The sequence below is a fragment of the Salmo salar genome, chromosome 09, assembly GCF_965601325.2.
Source record: "Salmo salar chromosome 09, fSalSal1, whole genome shotgun sequence".
Classification (NCBI taxonomy): Eukaryota; Metazoa; Chordata; class Actinopteri; order Salmoniformes; family Salmonidae; genus Salmo; species Salmo salar.
The window spans coordinates 8,872,583-8,889,732 of NC_138299.1; the positions used below are offsets into that span (position 1 = coordinate 8,872,583).

Sequence of the window (17,150 nt, forward strand, 5' to 3'; positions counted from 1 at the left end):
GCTATGGGAATAATGCTCAACGGTTCTCAAGTCTTAAAGGAAATTACAGAATAACATCTAGCACTTAATAATACCAGTCCTTGACATTCTATGATGGGCAGTGTTGAACAGAACTCCAAGATAACGCTCCATATCAAAACTTATTATCACAATTTTAAATCAGCTTCCAAACTTCAGATTGACACTTACTCCCACAACTCTCATATCACATTCACAAACACAGGGAATAAGACGGACAAGAGGAAAAAACGGTTAGCGCTGTGTTAGATTTCAAACCCTGTCTATATGAAAAGGGAAACCCATACCATTATCAAAATATTGCCTAATTAGTGGTCCCACAACGGGGTGTTGTATCCACATTGTGATATCGCCTACTGTGATTCCTATGGTATAGAATATTTTATGTCTATCCAAATGTGCAAAACTACCTACAGATTACCCATGTCTACTATCTAATTATGCAACACGGTCCCAAAAAAATCCAACCTTACCTCGTATTTTCTATTTATCAGTAACAACAAAACACTTACAATAACACCTAACAATCGTAAGCCAGGGCATAGCTGTTTACCTCATTTAACAAAACATTTTCTCAATTACATATATATGTTAAAATTTGAACTTCAAATCAGACGCCCTAGCAAGGCGTCACCTGCACTACTGTCCCTCATTCAATGCACTTCACCAAACCGAGTTTTCTCGCAAGATTACCCGCTCTCCAGTCCTTCACTCTACATTAACCTCACCAATCCCACTGGGATCAACTCAGGACCACGGATCTGGACTTTTGTTTGCCCGCAACTGGCTGATTAACAATTATGCCCAAGGATACCTCATTTAAGAACACTCTTATCAACTCAACTCAGTCCTGCCAGTTACCTCAGCTGTGGACGTCTTAAGGAAGACCTCGCTCTGAGCGTACCCTCAACAGGGGCTTTTATGTTTTTATTGTTTTTTATTTTTTATTATCTTTTAAAAAACACATATTGATAGATTGTCCAAGCTTACCTCTCTCAGTACTATGTCCGAGATCCGGTATCCACCTGTGCCCGCTACCTCTCGATCATAGGCGGGTTCAGCTGCTCAATAATAAGCGTGGTTTACCCTAAAATCCCAATATCTGATCCCCTGTGCACAGTTTACCCAGATCTTCAGGAGCGGTCAACCGGGGAAGTTGCAGATCACCTCCTCGTCGCCAAAAATGTTGTGGAAATTCAGTACTGAGAGAGAATTGGTAATTTCTTTAAACAATCATCTCTATTTAATATCGATTAATTATTGCAATAATGAGGCTGGTCGACCCTTGAGTGTTGGACCATGTAACCTAACCATGTAACCTTACACAAATGCAGAGTACTAAAAATAGCTGACACTAATAATGGTTGGTTCAACCCCCCTCATGCAGACCAAGGAGCATCATAAGCCACTCTGGGTTCATCCTGTCGTTATCTGCACGGGGTGTTGTCTTAACCCCTTCCTGGCTTAGTTTCCCAGATGCAAGGATGATTTAGAGACAGCCAGGAGGAGTTTAGAACAATTCCTCACTATCTCTGTCTCGGTTACACCCACCTCATCTTGTCTATGTAATGCAGTCTTTAACTAACTAATTTGTCAGCTCAAGCCATCTCTGGTGACCATACGCCCAGATTAGCTGCAGGGAACTAGAGTGGAGCCCATGAAAACACAGACACTAACAGGACAGAAATATCCTCCTATTTGTTCAGTATTAATTGCTAACTATTAATATCAAACAAACGGCCCACAGTCCGGAGCCTGCAGAGACAGTAGGGGTTTTGGAAAGTGGTCGTTCTGAGAACAATGACACTGGTGCGCGCGTGCATGTGACGACTCCATTTTCTACTTTCAGTGTTTGAACGGATACAACGTCTCCCGGTTGGAATATTATCGCTATTTTACGAGAAAAATCGCATAAAAATTTATTTTAAACAGCGTTTGACATGCTTCGAAGTACGGTAATGGAATATTTTGAATTTTTTTGTCACGATATGCGCCGACGCGTCACCCTTCGGATAGTGTCTTGAACGCAAGAACAAAACGCAGCTATTTGGATATAACTATGGATTATTTGGAACCAAAACAACATTGGGTGTTGAAGTAGAAGTCCTGGGAGTGCATTCTGACGAAGAACAGCAAAGGTAATCCAATTTTTCTTATAGTAAATCTGAGTTTGGTGAGTGCCAAACTTGGTGGGTGTCAAAATAGCTAGCCATGATGGCCGGGCTATCTACTCAGAATATTGCAAAATGTGCTTTCACCGAAAAGCTATTTTCAAATCCGATTTCAAAAAGGCTTCACAGCGAAAGCAAAACATTACATTATGTTAGGAGAGTACATCGTCAAAATAGCCACACCGCCATTTTCCGACCAACCACATGCATCACAAATAACCAAATCACAGCTAAATGAAGCACTAACCTTTGACAATCTTCATCAGATGACAATCCTAGGACATCATGTTACACAATACATGCATTCTTTTGTTCGATAAAGTTCATATTTATATATAAAAACAGCATTTTACATCGGCGCGTGATATTTTCCCTCAAATGCATCCGGTGGATCAGCGCTACAATTTACTAAATTACTATTCGAAAACATTTTTAAAATGTAATATTGTCATTCAAAGAATTATAGATTAACATCTCGTCAATGCAATCGCATTGCCAGATTTAAAAATAACTTTACTGGGAAATCACACTTTGCAATAAACGAGGTGCTGTGCTCAGAAAAATAGGCTAGGCGATACAGGTTAGCGCCATCTTGGAACCATCTAAAATCAAATATACTATTGTAAATATTCCCTAACCTTTGATTATCTTCATCAGAAGGCACTTCTAGGAATCCCAGGTCCACAACAAATGTAGTTTTGTTCGAAAAAGTTAATAATTTCTGTACCAATAGCTCCTTCTTGTTAGCGCGTTCCGAAGGCTACTCAAAATGTACTGAAGCGCGCGGGACTTGTCGTCACGAATGTGCAAAAAAAATGTATTTAAGTTCGTTCAAACATGTCAAACGTTATATAACATAAATCTTTAGGGCCTTTTTCAATCAGAGCTTCAATAAAATTGAAGGCGGACGATTGCATTGTCTTACTAAACGTTTCGGAACGAGAGGGTACCCCACGGGTGCCCGCGTCATAGTAGTAATGGCCCTCCCCCTATGACCAACTTTCCAGGCCTCTCGTTCGGTCAGTTTCTACCGGAGAAGACTCAAACCACTTTGTAAAGACTGTTGACATCTAGTGGAAGCCTTAGGAAGTGCTCAATGAATCCTAACTCACGGTGTGTTTCATAGCCAAAGACTTGAAAGTGATTCCACAAATCAGATTTCCACTTCCTGTTAGGATCTGCCTCGGGGTTTTGACTGCCATATGAGTTCTGTTATACTCACAGACACCATTCAAACAGTTTTAGAAACTTTAGAGTGTTTTCTATCCAAATCTACTAATTATATGCCTAGCTTCTGAGTTTGAGTAGGAGGCCGTTTAAAATGTGCACGTATTTTTTTCAAAATTCGCTATAGCGCCCCCTGTCCTTAACGTGCGTCAAGAGATAGTTGCTACATCCATTTTTGGACTTATAAATTAATTATATATACCTATTGATTATAACTAATAAATGCCTCATGAGCTTAGTTCAACTGTCATACCCCATCCGAACCTAAAATATAACCTTGTTTTACTCCAATGTTTGTAAACAATGTAAACGTAAACCAACACTGTATTGCCTCATGCGTAGTTAAAACAATAATTTTGATATCATGGATGGTCAGTCCTTGCATCCATATGAATTTGAGAGTGGTTACATTTCTCCAGGCCTATCCCTCAGCTTTTTTACCAAAACAGAGGCTGGGAGCCCGCTTTGTTATTGTTTCAATTCAGGTCTTTGGTCAACTTTTCTCATGTCTGAATAGGGCCCTGAATGAACTGACTTTGATTCCCTACAGGAAAGTCCTACAGCTCTCCAGTGGAGGAGTCTCAGCGCAGGAGTTCCTGGATCTCCAACCGCAAACTGGTGCTGGTCCACAACATGCTGGCTGACCAGGGCATCAAGTCCTATCGCCTGGGCATGACTTACTTCGCTGACATGGTATGGCCCAGACACATGCCATTTTAATAGCACAGTGAAGAATAGTTAACATATGTGTAAAGATAAAAGGATTAAATGAAGAATAGAAGGATCTATTTGCCATCCCCCTTTTCAGAGTTACAGCATTGGTAGAAAATAAAGAAAATTCAACTTGAAAAACAGCCTGATAGTATGTAGGCTACTGTACCTATAGGCTACTGATTCTGTATCCTCTAGTCTACCTGAACTTAATAATTAGATACAACAGAATGATAGATTCCCCCAAAAACAAGGGAAATACATCTAGTCTTTCTGAAATAATTGTTTCCATTGATTATAAATAACAATTAGGTCTATCGAACAATTCAAACATTTAATTTGTTTTGATTAATTACGATTCATCACATTATCCAAATCCTAAAATAAAAAGGAATTTAAAGGGAAAATCCACTCAAAAACTATATTCTGGTATTTCTTCCATTAGTCCACTGTTGATACAGTCCTAAAAGGATATGCATGTCAGCAATCAAGTTTTTGAAATATTGTACTTTCAAGAATCAAAGTGTCACCAGCCACATCATCAATGTTTGTCTATGGAGATTGCATGGACGTGTGCTCGATTTTACACACCTGTCAGGAATGGGTGTGGCTGAAATAGCCAAATCCACTAATAAACAAACATTGGCAGTAGAATTTCCTTACTGTAGAGCTCAGTGACTTTCAACGTGGCACCGTCATAGGATGCCACCTTTTCAACAAGTCAGTTCATCAAATTTCTGTCCTGATAGAGCTCCCTCGGTCAACTGTAATGCTGTTATTGTGTAGAAAGATCTAGGAGCAACAACAGCTCAGCTGCGAAGTGATAAGCCACACAAGCTCACAGAACGGGACAACCGAGTGATGAAGCACGGAAACATCTAATACAGGGATAAGATTGAATCATACTACACCGGCTCCGATGCTTGTCGGATGTGACAGGGCTTGCAAACTATTACAGACGACAAAGGGAAGCACAGCCGCGAGCTGCCCAGTGACACGAGCCTACCAGACGAGCTAAATCACTTCTATGCTCGCTTCGAGGCAAGCAACATGAGCATGAGAGCATCAGCTGTTCCGGACGACCGTGTGATCACGCTCTCAGTAGCCGACGTGACAAAGACCTTTAAACAGGTCAACATTCACAAGGCTGTGGGGCCAGATGGATTACCAGGACGAATGCTCCGGGCATGTGCTGACCAACTGGCAGGTGTCTTCACTGACATTTTCAACATGTCTCTGATTGAGTCTGTAATACCAACATGCTTCAAGCAGACCACCATAGTCCCTGTGCCCAAGAACACAAAGGCAACCTGCCTAAATGACTACAGACCCGTAGCACTCACGTCCGTAGCCATGAAGTGCTTTGAAAGGCTGCTAATGGCTCACATCAACACCATTATGACAGAAACCCTAGACCCACTCCAATTTGCATACCGCCCAAAAAGATCCACAGATGTTGCAATCTCTATTGCACTCCACACTACCCTGTCCCACCTGGACAAAAGGAACACCTCTGTGAGAATGCTATTCATTGACTACAGCTCAGCGTTCAACACCATAGTACCCTCAAAGCTCATCACTAAGCTAAGGATCCTGGGACTAAACACCTCCCTCTGCAACTGGATCCTGGACTTCCTGACGGGCCGCCCCCAGGTGGTGAGGGTGGGTAGCAACACATCTGCCACGCTGATCCTCAACACTGGAGCTCCCAAGGGGTGCGTGCTCAGTCCCCTCCTGTATTCCCTGTTCACCCACGACTGCATGGCCAGGCACGACTCCAACACCATCATTAAGTTTGCTGACGACACAACAGACACAACAGATCACCAACAACGACGAGACAGCCTATAGGGAGGAGGTCAGAGACCTGGCAGGGTGGTGCCAGAATAACAACCTATCCCTCAACGTAACCAAGACTAAGGAGATGATTGTGGACTACAGGAAAAGGAGCAACGAGCACGTCCCCATTCTCATCGACGGGGCTGTAGTGGAGCAGGTTGAGAGCTTAAAATTCCTTGGTGTCCACATCAACAACAAATTAGAATGGTCCAAACACACCAAGACAGTCGTGAAGAGGTTACGACAAAGCCTATTCCCCCTCAGGAAACTAAAAAGATTTGGCATGGGTCCTGAGATCCTCAAAAGGTTCGAGAGCATCCTGACCGGTTGCCTCACTGCCTGGTATGGCAATTGCTCGGCCTCCGACCGCAAGGCACTTCAGAGGGTAGTGTATACGGCCCAGGACCTCTACACCAGGCGGTGTCAGAGGAAGGCCCTGAAAATTGTCAAAGACCCCAGCCACCCCAGTCATAGACTGTTCTCTCTCGCATGGCAAGCGGTAGCGGAGTGCCAAGTCTAGGACAAAAAGGCTTCTCAACAGTTTTTACCCCCAAGCCATAAGACTCCTGAACAGGTAACCAAATGGTTATCCAGACTATTTGCACTATGTGCCCTCCCCCTGCCCCTCCCTGCTACTCTCTGTTTATCTTATATGCATAGTCACTTTAACTATACATTCATGTACATACTACCTCAATTGGCCCGACTAACCAGTGCTCCCGCACATTGGCTAACCGGGCTATCTGCATTGTGTCCCGCCACCCGCCAACCCCTCTTTTTACGCTACTGCTACTCTCTGTTCATCATATATGCATAGTCACTTTAACCATACCCACATGTACATAGTACCTCAATAAGCCTGATTAACCGGTGTCTGTATATAGCCTTGCTACTCTTATTTTCAAATGTCTTTTTACTGTTGTTTATTTCTTTACTTACCTACAAACACACACACACACACACACACACACACACACACACACACACACACACACACACACACACACACACACCTTTTTTTCGCACTTTTGGTTAGAGCCTGTAAGTAAGCATTTCACTGTAAGGTCTACACCTGTTGTAGTCGGCGCACGTGACAAATAAACTTTGATTTGATTATTTTCTCAGTTGCAACACTCTCTACCAAGTTCCAAACTGCCTCTGGAAGCAACGTCAGCATAAAACAGTTCTTCGGGAGCTTCATGAAATCGTTTTCCATGGCAGTGCAGCCGCACACAAGCCTAAGTTCACCATGCAAAATGACAATTGTCTGCTGGAGTGGTGTAAAGCTCACTTCCATTGGACTGGAGCAGTGGAAATGTATTCTCAGAAGTAATGATTCACGCTTCACCATCACCATCTGGCAGTCAGTCCAACGGACGAAACTGGATTTGGCGGATGTCAGGAGAACCCTACCTGCCCGAATGTATAGTGCTAACTGTAAAGTTTGGTGGAGGAGGAATAATGGTCTGGATTCGGAGGCCCCCTCCGTGAGGGAAATCTTAACGCTACAGCACACAATTACACTAGCGTTCAAAAGTTTGGGGTCACTTAGAAATGTCCTTGTTTTTGAAAGAAAAGCTCATTTTTGGTCCATTAAAATAACATAATAACATAAATACAGTGTAGATGTCACGATCCTCTTCGTCAGAAGATATGTTGAAATCGCTGTCGGAAAAAGTGGACCAATATGCAGCGGATTGCGTGCTCATCATAACCTGTTATGGCTAGGGGGCAGTATTTTCACGGCCGGATAAAAAACGTACCCGATTTAATCTGATTATTACTCCTGCCCAGAAACTAGAATATCCATATAATTATTAGCTTTGGATAGAAAACACTCCAAAGTTTCTAAAACTGTTTGAATGGTGTCTGTGAGTATAACAGAACTCATTTGGCAGGCCAAAACCTGAGAAGATTCTGTACAGGAAGTACCCTGTCTGACCATTTTTTGGCCTTCTTGATTATCTCTATCCAATACAGGGGATCTCTGCTGTTACGTGACACTTCCTACGGCTCCCATGGGCTCTCAGAAGGCGGCAAAAAGCTGAATCGTGGCTTTGCAGGCTCTGGCTGAAAAACATTGGCGCGTTTGGATAGTGGCCGGTCACAGTACTATGAAACTGAGGCGCGTGCACGAGTCGACTCCATTGTTTACTTTCTTTCTTTTTGAACGAAAACCACCACTCCCGGTCGGAATATTATCGCTTTTTTACGAGAAAAATGGCATAAAAATTGATTTTAAACAGCGGTTGACATGCTTCGAAGTACGGTAATGGAATATTTACAATTTTTTTGTCACGAAATGCGTCGTGCGCGTGACCCTTATTTACACTCCGGATAGTGTCTTAAACGCACGAACAAAACGCCGCTATTTGGATATAACAATGGATTATTTGGGACCAAACCAACATTTGTTATTGAAGTAGCAGTCCTGGGAGTGCATTCTGACGAAGAACACCAAAGGTAATCAAACTTTTCTAATAGTAAATCGGAGTTTGGTGAAGGCTAAACTTGCTGGGTGTCTAAATAGCTAGCCCTGTGATGCCAGGCTATGTACTCAGAATATTGCAAAATGTGCTTTCACCGAAAAGCTATTTTAAAATCGGACACCTCGATTGCACAAAGGAGTTCTGTATCTATAATTCTTAAAATAATTGTTATGTTTTTTGTGAACGTTTATCGTGAGTAATTTAGTAAATTCACCGGAGGTATGCTAGTTCTGAACGTCACATGCTAATGTAAAAAGCTGGTTTTTGATATAAATATGAACTTGATTGAACAAAACATGCATGTATTGTATAACATAATGTCCTAGGGTTGTCATCTGATGAAGATCATCAAAGGTTAGTGCTGCATTTAGCTGTGGTTTTGTTTTTTGTGACATTATATGCTAGCTTGAAAAATGGGTGTCTGATTATTTCTGGCTGGGTACTCTGCTGACATAATCTAATGTTTTGCTTTCGCTGTAAAGCCTTTTTGAAATCGGACAGTGTGGTTAGATAAAGGAGAGTCTTGTCTTTAAAATGCTGTAAAATAGTAATATGTTTGAGAAATGGAAGTTTTTGTATTTTTGAGGAATTTGTAATTCGCGCCACGCCTATCATTGGATATTGGAGCAGGTGTTCCGCTAGCGGAACATCTAGATGTAAGAGGTTAATTTATTATAAAGTGAACACCACGAACAAAACAAGAAAACAACGACCGACAGGAACAGTATAGCAGGCTACACACGTATAGCAGTGCTAAAACAACTACCCACAAACAACAAGACCAAACACACCCTAATATATAGGACTCCCAATCAAAGGCAACTAGAAAACACCTGCCTTCAATTGAGAGTCCATACCCCAATTAACTAACATAGAAACACAAACATAGAAAAGAAACCCAAAACCCCGGAATACATAAACTAACTAACCTCTACCACGTCCTGACCAAACTACAATAACAAATAATCCTCTATACTGGTCAGGACGTGACAGTAGACATTTTTAATGTTGGAAATGACTATTGTAGCTGTAAACGGTAGATTTTTTTATGAAATATCTACATAGGCGTACAGAGGCTCATTATCAGCAAACATCACTCCTGTGTTCCAATGGCACATTGAGTTAGCTAATCCAAGTTTATCATTTTAAAAGGCTAATTGATAATTAGAAAACCCTTTTGCAATTATGTTAGCACAGCTGAAAACTGTTGTTCTGATTAGAGAAGCAAGAAAACATCAGCATTGGTGGGTTCGTTTACAGGCTCAAAATGGCCAGAAATAAAGAACTTTCTTCTGAAACTCGTCAGTCTATTCTTGTTCTGAGAAATGAAGGCTATTCCATGCGAGAAATTGCCAAGAAACTGAAGATCTCGTACAACGCTGTGTACTACTCCCTTTACAGAACAGCGCACACTGGCTCTAACCAGAATCGAAAGAGGAGTGGGAGGCCCCGGTGCACAACTGAGCAAGAGGACAAGTACATTAGAGTGTCTAGTTTGAGAAACAGATGTCTCACAAGTCCTCAACTGGCAGCTTCATTAAATAGTACCTGCAAAACACCAGATGCTAGCCTTCTAGGCAGAGTTCCTCTGTCCAGTGTCTGTGTTCTTTTGCCCATCTTAATCTTTTATTTTTATCGGCCAGTCTGAGATATGGCTTTTTCTTTGCAACTCTGCCTAAAAGGCCAGCATCCCGGAGTCACCTCTTCACTGTGAGAGTCGCCTTTTCACTCCCTTTTGCCATCACAACAACGTCTACAAGGTGTCGAAAGCGTTCCACAGGGATGCTGGCCCAAGCTGTCCACAGTTGTGTCAAGGTGGCTGGATGTCTTTTGGGTGGTGGACCATTCTTGATACACAGGAGAAACTGTTGACTGTGGAAAAACCCACTAGCGTTGCAGTTCTTGACACAAACCGGTGTGCCTGGCACCTACTACCATACCCCGTACATAGGCACTTACATCTTTTGTCTTCCCATTCACCCCCTGTATGGCACACATACACAATCCATGTCTCAATTGTCTAAAGGCTCAAAACTCCTTCTTCAATCTGTCTCGTCCCCTTCATTTACACTGATCGAAGTGGATTTAACAAGTGAAATCAATAAGGGAAAATAGCATTCACCTGGATTCACCTGGACAGTCTATTTCATGGAAAGAGTAGGTATTACCTTATGTTTTCTACACTCAGTGCATGTCTATTGTTGTGCTATCACAGGAAAACGAGGAGTACAGACGCATCATCTCCCAGCGCTGCCTGGGCTCCTTCAATGCCTCCAAGCCCCGCGGTGGCTCTACCTTCTTACCCATGCTTGGGGACAACGATCTGCCCACCACCATGGACTGGAGGGACAATGGCTATGTCACCTCCATCAAGGATCAGAAGGGTTGTGGCTCCTGCTGGGCTTTCAGCACGGTAAGGGAGGGAGAGGGTTGGAAGGTGTTAAGAGAGTGAGTTAACTACAGCATAGACTCTGCTCTACTTAGATGTAGAGTAATTGTTCGGCCTGTTCTACTCTTTTACCGTTGTATCATGTCTTGTGTTTGTGTGCTGAGAGCGAAACAACAGTGAGAACGGCAGAATGGTGAACTTACTAAATGAAATGAGAGTTTGACTGTGTGATAATAGGTTGCTTCTTGTGTGTGTTTGGGTGGTGTATCTTATATCCCCAGTCTGTAAATGTCAACATTTTTGTATTCGGCTGTTTTCCAAACATTGTGGGCTGTGGCCCTAAAACTATGCAAAGGTACATATATTTGAAGTAAAAATACTTTAATGTACTACCTCTTTGGGCTAACATCCTATGAAATTGCAGAGCGCGAAATTCTAAATAGAAAATTCGTAATATTAAACATTCATGAAAATACAAGTGTCCTACATCGTTTAAAAGCACAATTTCGTGTTAATCCAGCCGCTTTGTCAGATTTTAGAAAGGCTTTACGGCGAAAGCACACCATGTGATTATCTGAGGACAGCGCCCCGCATACAAAAGCATTACAAACATTTTCCAACCAACCAGAGGCGTCACGAAAGTTAGAAATAGCGATAAAATAAATCACTTACCTTTGAAGATCTTCCTCTGTTTGCAATCCAAAGGGTCCCAGCTACATCACAAATGGTCCTTTTGTTCGATAAAGTCCTTCTTTATATCCCAAAAAAGTCCATTTAGTTGGCGCGCTTGACTCAGTAATCCACCGGTTTCCCTTGTTCAAAATGCATACAAATGAATCCCGAAAGTTACCAATAAACTTCGTCCAAACAAGTCAAACTACGTTTTTAATCAATCCTCAGGTACTCTAATATGTAAATAAATGATCAAATTTAAGACGGAGAATAGTATGTTCATTACCGGAGATAAATAACGAAGTGCGCCACAACACTACAGACAAAATGGGAGCCACTTACAAAAACTACAAATTCTAACTAATTAAAAAAAAAAACAAGCCTGAAACTCTTTCTAAAGACTGTTGACATCTGCTGGAAGCCCTAGGAACTGCAATCTGGGACGTATTCCATTGATTTCCCCATAGACAGGCATTTTAAAAGGTGTCACCTCCAAAAATAAATTTGCTATATCAGTTCTGTTATGCTCACAGACATTATTTTAACAGTTTTGGAAACTTTAGAGTGTTTTCTATCCAATACTACCAATTATATGCATATCCTAGCTTCTGGGCCTGAGTAACAGGCAGTTTACCTTTGGCTCCTCATTCATCCAAACTTCCGAATAATGCCCCCTATCCCTAAGAACTTTTAGTCATTTACTTTACTATTTATATTTTTTTACTTTTACTCCACTACATTCTTAATAAAAAATCATGTACTTTTTCCTCCATTCGTTTTCCCTGACACCCAGAAGTACTCGCTATATTTGGAATGCTTAGCAGGACAGGAAAATTGTCCAATTCACGCACTTATCAAGAGAACCGCCCTGGTCATCCCTACTGCCTCTGATCTGGCTTCATTTGGAAGAAAAAAAAAAGAAGAAAAAAAATAATTTGCCATCTGGTTTGCTTAATATAAGGAATTTGAAAAGATTTATACTTAATTATATTTGAGCAATTACATTTAGTTTTGATACTTAAGTGTCACACCCTGATCTGTTTCACCTGTCAAGTGCTTGTCTCCACCCCCCTCCAGGTGTTGCCCATTTTCCTCATTATCTCTGGGCATTTATACAGTACCTGTGTTTTCTGTTTCTCTGTTGCCAGTTCGTCTTGTCTCATTCAAGCCTACCAGTGTGTTTTTCCCATATTCCTGTTCTCTGTAGTCCCTGTTTTCTAGTTCTTCTGGTTCCGACCTATGCTGTCTGCCCTGACCCCAAGCCTGCCTGCCGTCCTGTACCTATCTGACTCTGACCTGGTTTACGAACTTCTGCCTGTCCTGACCCTTAGCCTACCTGCCGCCCAGTACCTATCAGACTCGGACCTGGTTACGAACCTCAGCCTATCCTCGACCTGCCCTTTGCCTGCCTCTTGTGGTTTTAATAAACTTCTCTCTATATTGAACCTTCAGTCTCTCTCCTGTGTCTGCATCTGGGTCTTATCCTGAGTCGTGTTAGTACGAACTGGCCATCACTGACCTCAGCAGACTCAGACCAGCTCCGCAACGCCGTCTCCTCCCAAGGAGACACGAGGAGTTTCTTCGAGGTCTTATGGAAGTATATTTGCTGGACCAATTATTGTCTGTTAGGCAGCCAGCCATGACAGTAACCTCTCAGCCCCTCAGTTACCCTGCTTTCAGCTGCGCATCTCTTCAGGATACCACGGCTACCCAAAAACCCTGCTTACCGCCTCAGGAACCTGTCGGGAACCTGTCGGGAGTTTCTCTCCCAGTGCTCCCTCATCTTTGAGCTACAGCCCTCGTCATTTCCCTCGGACTGCTCAAAGATAGCGTACCTTATAACGCTGATGTGGGCTCTCGCCTGGGCTACAGCGGTGTGGGAACAACAATCTGCCATGTGCTTCAGTCTGGAGGAGTTCGTGGCTGAGGTAAAAATCTTTTTAGATTCTCAGTTGTCCCGGGAGAGAGGCTGCCCAAAAGGTACTCCATCTTCTTCAAGACTCCCGCGGTTGATTTCCGCACATTGGCTGCTGAGAGTGCCTGGAACCCAGAATCCCTATTTGACACGTTCCTTCACGGATTATCGGAGGAAGTAAAATACGAGCTCGCAGCCCGGGAGCTGCCTACGGATCTTGACTCGCTCGTTGCCTTGACCATCCGGATCAATGGGCGGCTACGGGAATGTAGGAGGGAGAGGAGGTCTGATTCCGGTCCCACTCCCTCGCCTAAGGATCCCACTGAGGAGTCCCCAGCGTCTACGTTCCCGAGAGAATCCGAGGTTACCCGATTTCCCCTGACAGTCTCCAAGGTCTGCCGACTCGTCTCTTACGGAGCCGATGCAACTCGGCAGAGCTAGGTTGTCTCCAGCCGAACGTTTATGCAGACTTGTTTGTTTTGTTCGATAAAGTCCCTCTTTATATCCAATGCGTTTCGTTCAGTAATCCAATGGCTCAAATGCGGTCACAAGAGGCAGACGAAAACTCCAAATAGTATCCGTAAAGTTCGTAGAAACATGTCAAATGATGTTTATAATCAATCCTCAGGTTGTTTTTAGCCTAAATAATCAATAATATTTCAACCGGACAAAAGCGTTGTCAATATAAAAGAAAAACAACGAAAGGCGCGCTCTCGGGATTGCGCACCAAACACGTTGGGGACTTTCCACTGGTCTCTCATTGAAACTGCTCATTCTCCCTCATTTTTCAGAATAAAGGCCTGAAACCATGTCTAAAGACTGTTCACGGCTAGTGGAAGCCATAGGGAACGGAATCTGGGTCCTATCCCTTTAAATGGTGGATAGGCTTTCAATGGAAAAACAGCCATTTGAAAATAATAGCACTTCCTGGATGGATTTTCCTCAGGTTTTCACCTGCCATTTCAGTTCTGTTATACTCACAGACATTATTTTAACAGTTTTGGAAACTTTAGAGTGTTTTCCATCCACATCTACCAATATACATATCCTAGCTTCTGGGCATGAGTAGCAGGCAGTTTACTTTGGGCACACTTTTCATCCAAAATTCCGAATATTGCCCCCTATCCCCAAAAAGTTAATTTATGAGTTCCCACAGATTTCCACTGCAGTCACGTTCCATCTCACTTAACAGCCCTATGTAAACATTCTGTCTCAAACACCTCGCCTCCTGCTATAGATACATTTGCCCATACTAAAACATTCTCAAATCAATTAGTCAATATACATCAGTCCCTCCTCTGGAAAAATTATCAATCTTATGTTCCACGAAACCTAAAAACATATTGATTTGAAAAGAAAAGAGAAAAAAGTACATGTTTAATAACTTCACATCACCCGTTGATGCGACTAACATCATAATTATGATGACATGGTAAAACAAAAGAGAGAAAAAAAAATCATGGTTGACCCAAGATATCAAGTGATTTCTATAACAAACAACCTCCCTGTCGGAGGACACTTAGAGATAATGTTTCTGGAGCCTCCCTCGGGCCAAATAAATTTTAGCAGGGCCCCCACCCCTCACTGTTCTGTAGAAACTCTCTCTTGCTGTATCCAAATCATAATTACAACATTTTATAAATTATCCAACCCAAATTTAAAATGACAGTCCTTAGTGCTTACTTTGAGTATAGGACTCGAATTCCAGCTTCTCAATTCAGCACACATCATCCCTGTTAGAACATACATTTATAAACAAAACCTTTTATTGTCTGTAATTCTCATTACAGCCCCCCTTTGTCCCTGTTTTCCTGTCACGAGTGGCCTGGTAATGAAAGATCAGTATCCCAATGCATCCTTAGTCTAAATTGTTCGCAGTGTGTAGAACCCCCCCCCCCGTCCTTTTCTTATCATTCTAGCGTGTCTTTTTCAGATATTGTTTACAGTTCATCTTCCCAACGACAAATGTAACTCTTGCCTGTCCCATTTGATGGCCCTGGCTAATGTCCCGATTCCAACATCCAAATAGACACATCCGTTTCTCCCACATACAAGAGTCTCTCACCTGAGCAGTTCTCAGCACTCCTGCCGCTTGCACCCCGGTTTATGGCTCAGACTCAGAAGTGTTAAAAGTCACTGTCGCATTGCACGCCTTTGTCTCTCTTTCTTCAGCCGGTAAGGGAGGGTTTTGAGGTTCACACATCCTGTTTGTGGTCAAATTATTCCTACCATGCATTAAGATATGATCTGACGTCACCTTCCATGATAACCTCAAAAAAGCACAGATCAGAACAACAGTTTAGTTCAATTAATTTCTGTTTCAGGAAATCCAGACAAGCATTGATAATATGACAAATTATTACATTAAACTTTTCTTAAAAACATTATCTCGTCGACAAATGTCAAAGAGCATAGCAACATACTGTTACTGCTAAAACCATTTTCAAAATTTGTCCATACTCCCTTATTCTACTGGCGACCTCTCGGAAGAGTTACCAGATCATGAAGTTAGCACCCTAACCCCTCGCAGAAATCCCACACTCCAGTATCCCAATCTGGTGAAATTTGAATCGAAACAAAAACACAAAATGAAATCAGCAATACATACAGTTGAAGTCGGAGGTTTACTTACCTTAGCCAAATTCATTTAAACTCAGTTTTTCACAATTCCTGAGATTTAATCCTAGCAAAATGTCCCTGTCTTAGATCAGTTAGGATCACCACTTTATTTTAAGAACGTGAAATGTCAGACTAATAGTAGAGTTATTTATTTCAGCTTTTATTTCTTTCATCACATTCCCAGTGGGTCAGAAGTTTACATACAGTCAATTAGTATTTGGTAGCATTGCCTTTCAACTGTTGAACTTGGGTCAAATGTTTCAGGTAGCCTTCCACAAGCTTCCCACAATAAGTTGGGTGAATGTTGGCCCATTCCTCCTGACAGAGCTGGTGTAACTGAGTCAGGTTTGTAGGCCTCCTTGCTCGCACACACTTTTTCAGTTCTGCACACACATTTTCTATAGGATTGAGGTCAGAGCTTTGTGATGGCCACTCCAATACCTTGACTTTGTTGTCCATTTGGAAGACCCATTTGCGACCAAACTTTAACTTCCTGACTGATGTCTTGAGATGTTGCTTCAATATATCCACATAATTTTCCATCTTCATGATGCCATTTATTTTGTGAAGTGCACCAGTCCCTCCTGCAGCAAAGCACCCCACAACATGATGCTGCCACCCCCGTGCTTCAAGGTTGGGATGGTGTTCTTCGGCTTGCAAGCTTCCCCCTTTTTCCTCCAAACATAACGATGGTCATTATGGCCAAACAGTTCTATTTTTGTTTCATCAGACAGGAGGACATTTCTCCAAAAAGTATGATCTTTGTCTCCATGTGCAGTTGCAAACCATAGTCTGGCTTTTTTATGGCGGTTTTGGAGCAGTGGCTTCTTCCTTGCTGAGTAGCCTTTCGGGTTATGTCGATATCCTGTTAGGGCTAGGGGGCAGTATTGAAACGGCTGGATAAAAAACGGCTGGATAAAAAACGTACCTGATTTAATCTGGTTACTACTCCTGCCCAGTAACTAGAATATGCATATAATTATTGGCTTTGGGTAGAAAACACCCTAAAGTTTCTAAAACTGTTTGAATGGTGTCTGTGAGTATAACAGAACTCATATGGCAGGCAAAAACCTGAGAAGATTTCATGCAGGAAGTGGCCT

General features: G+C 42.3%; 1 protein-coding gene across 6 annotated transcripts in view; it reads left to right on the forward strand.

Annotated features, from left to right (window-relative positions):
* Positions 1–17,150, forward strand: part of LOC106610669 (procathepsin L) — a 44,978-nt gene that overhangs the window by 16,181 nt on the left and 11,647 nt on the right. For 5 of the 6 annotated variants that reach the window (XM_045723359.2, XM_045723357.2, XM_045723358.2 and 2 more), the window contains exons 4-5: positions 3,967–4,109; positions 10,671–10,868. In XM_045723359.2, the coding sequence (XP_045579315.2) occupies positions 3,967–4,109; positions 10,671–10,868 (341 nt within the window). The remainder of the gene's footprint in view (positions 1–3,966; positions 4,110–10,670; positions 10,869–17,150) is intronic. The other variant, XM_045723362.2, reaches the window with a different exon arrangement.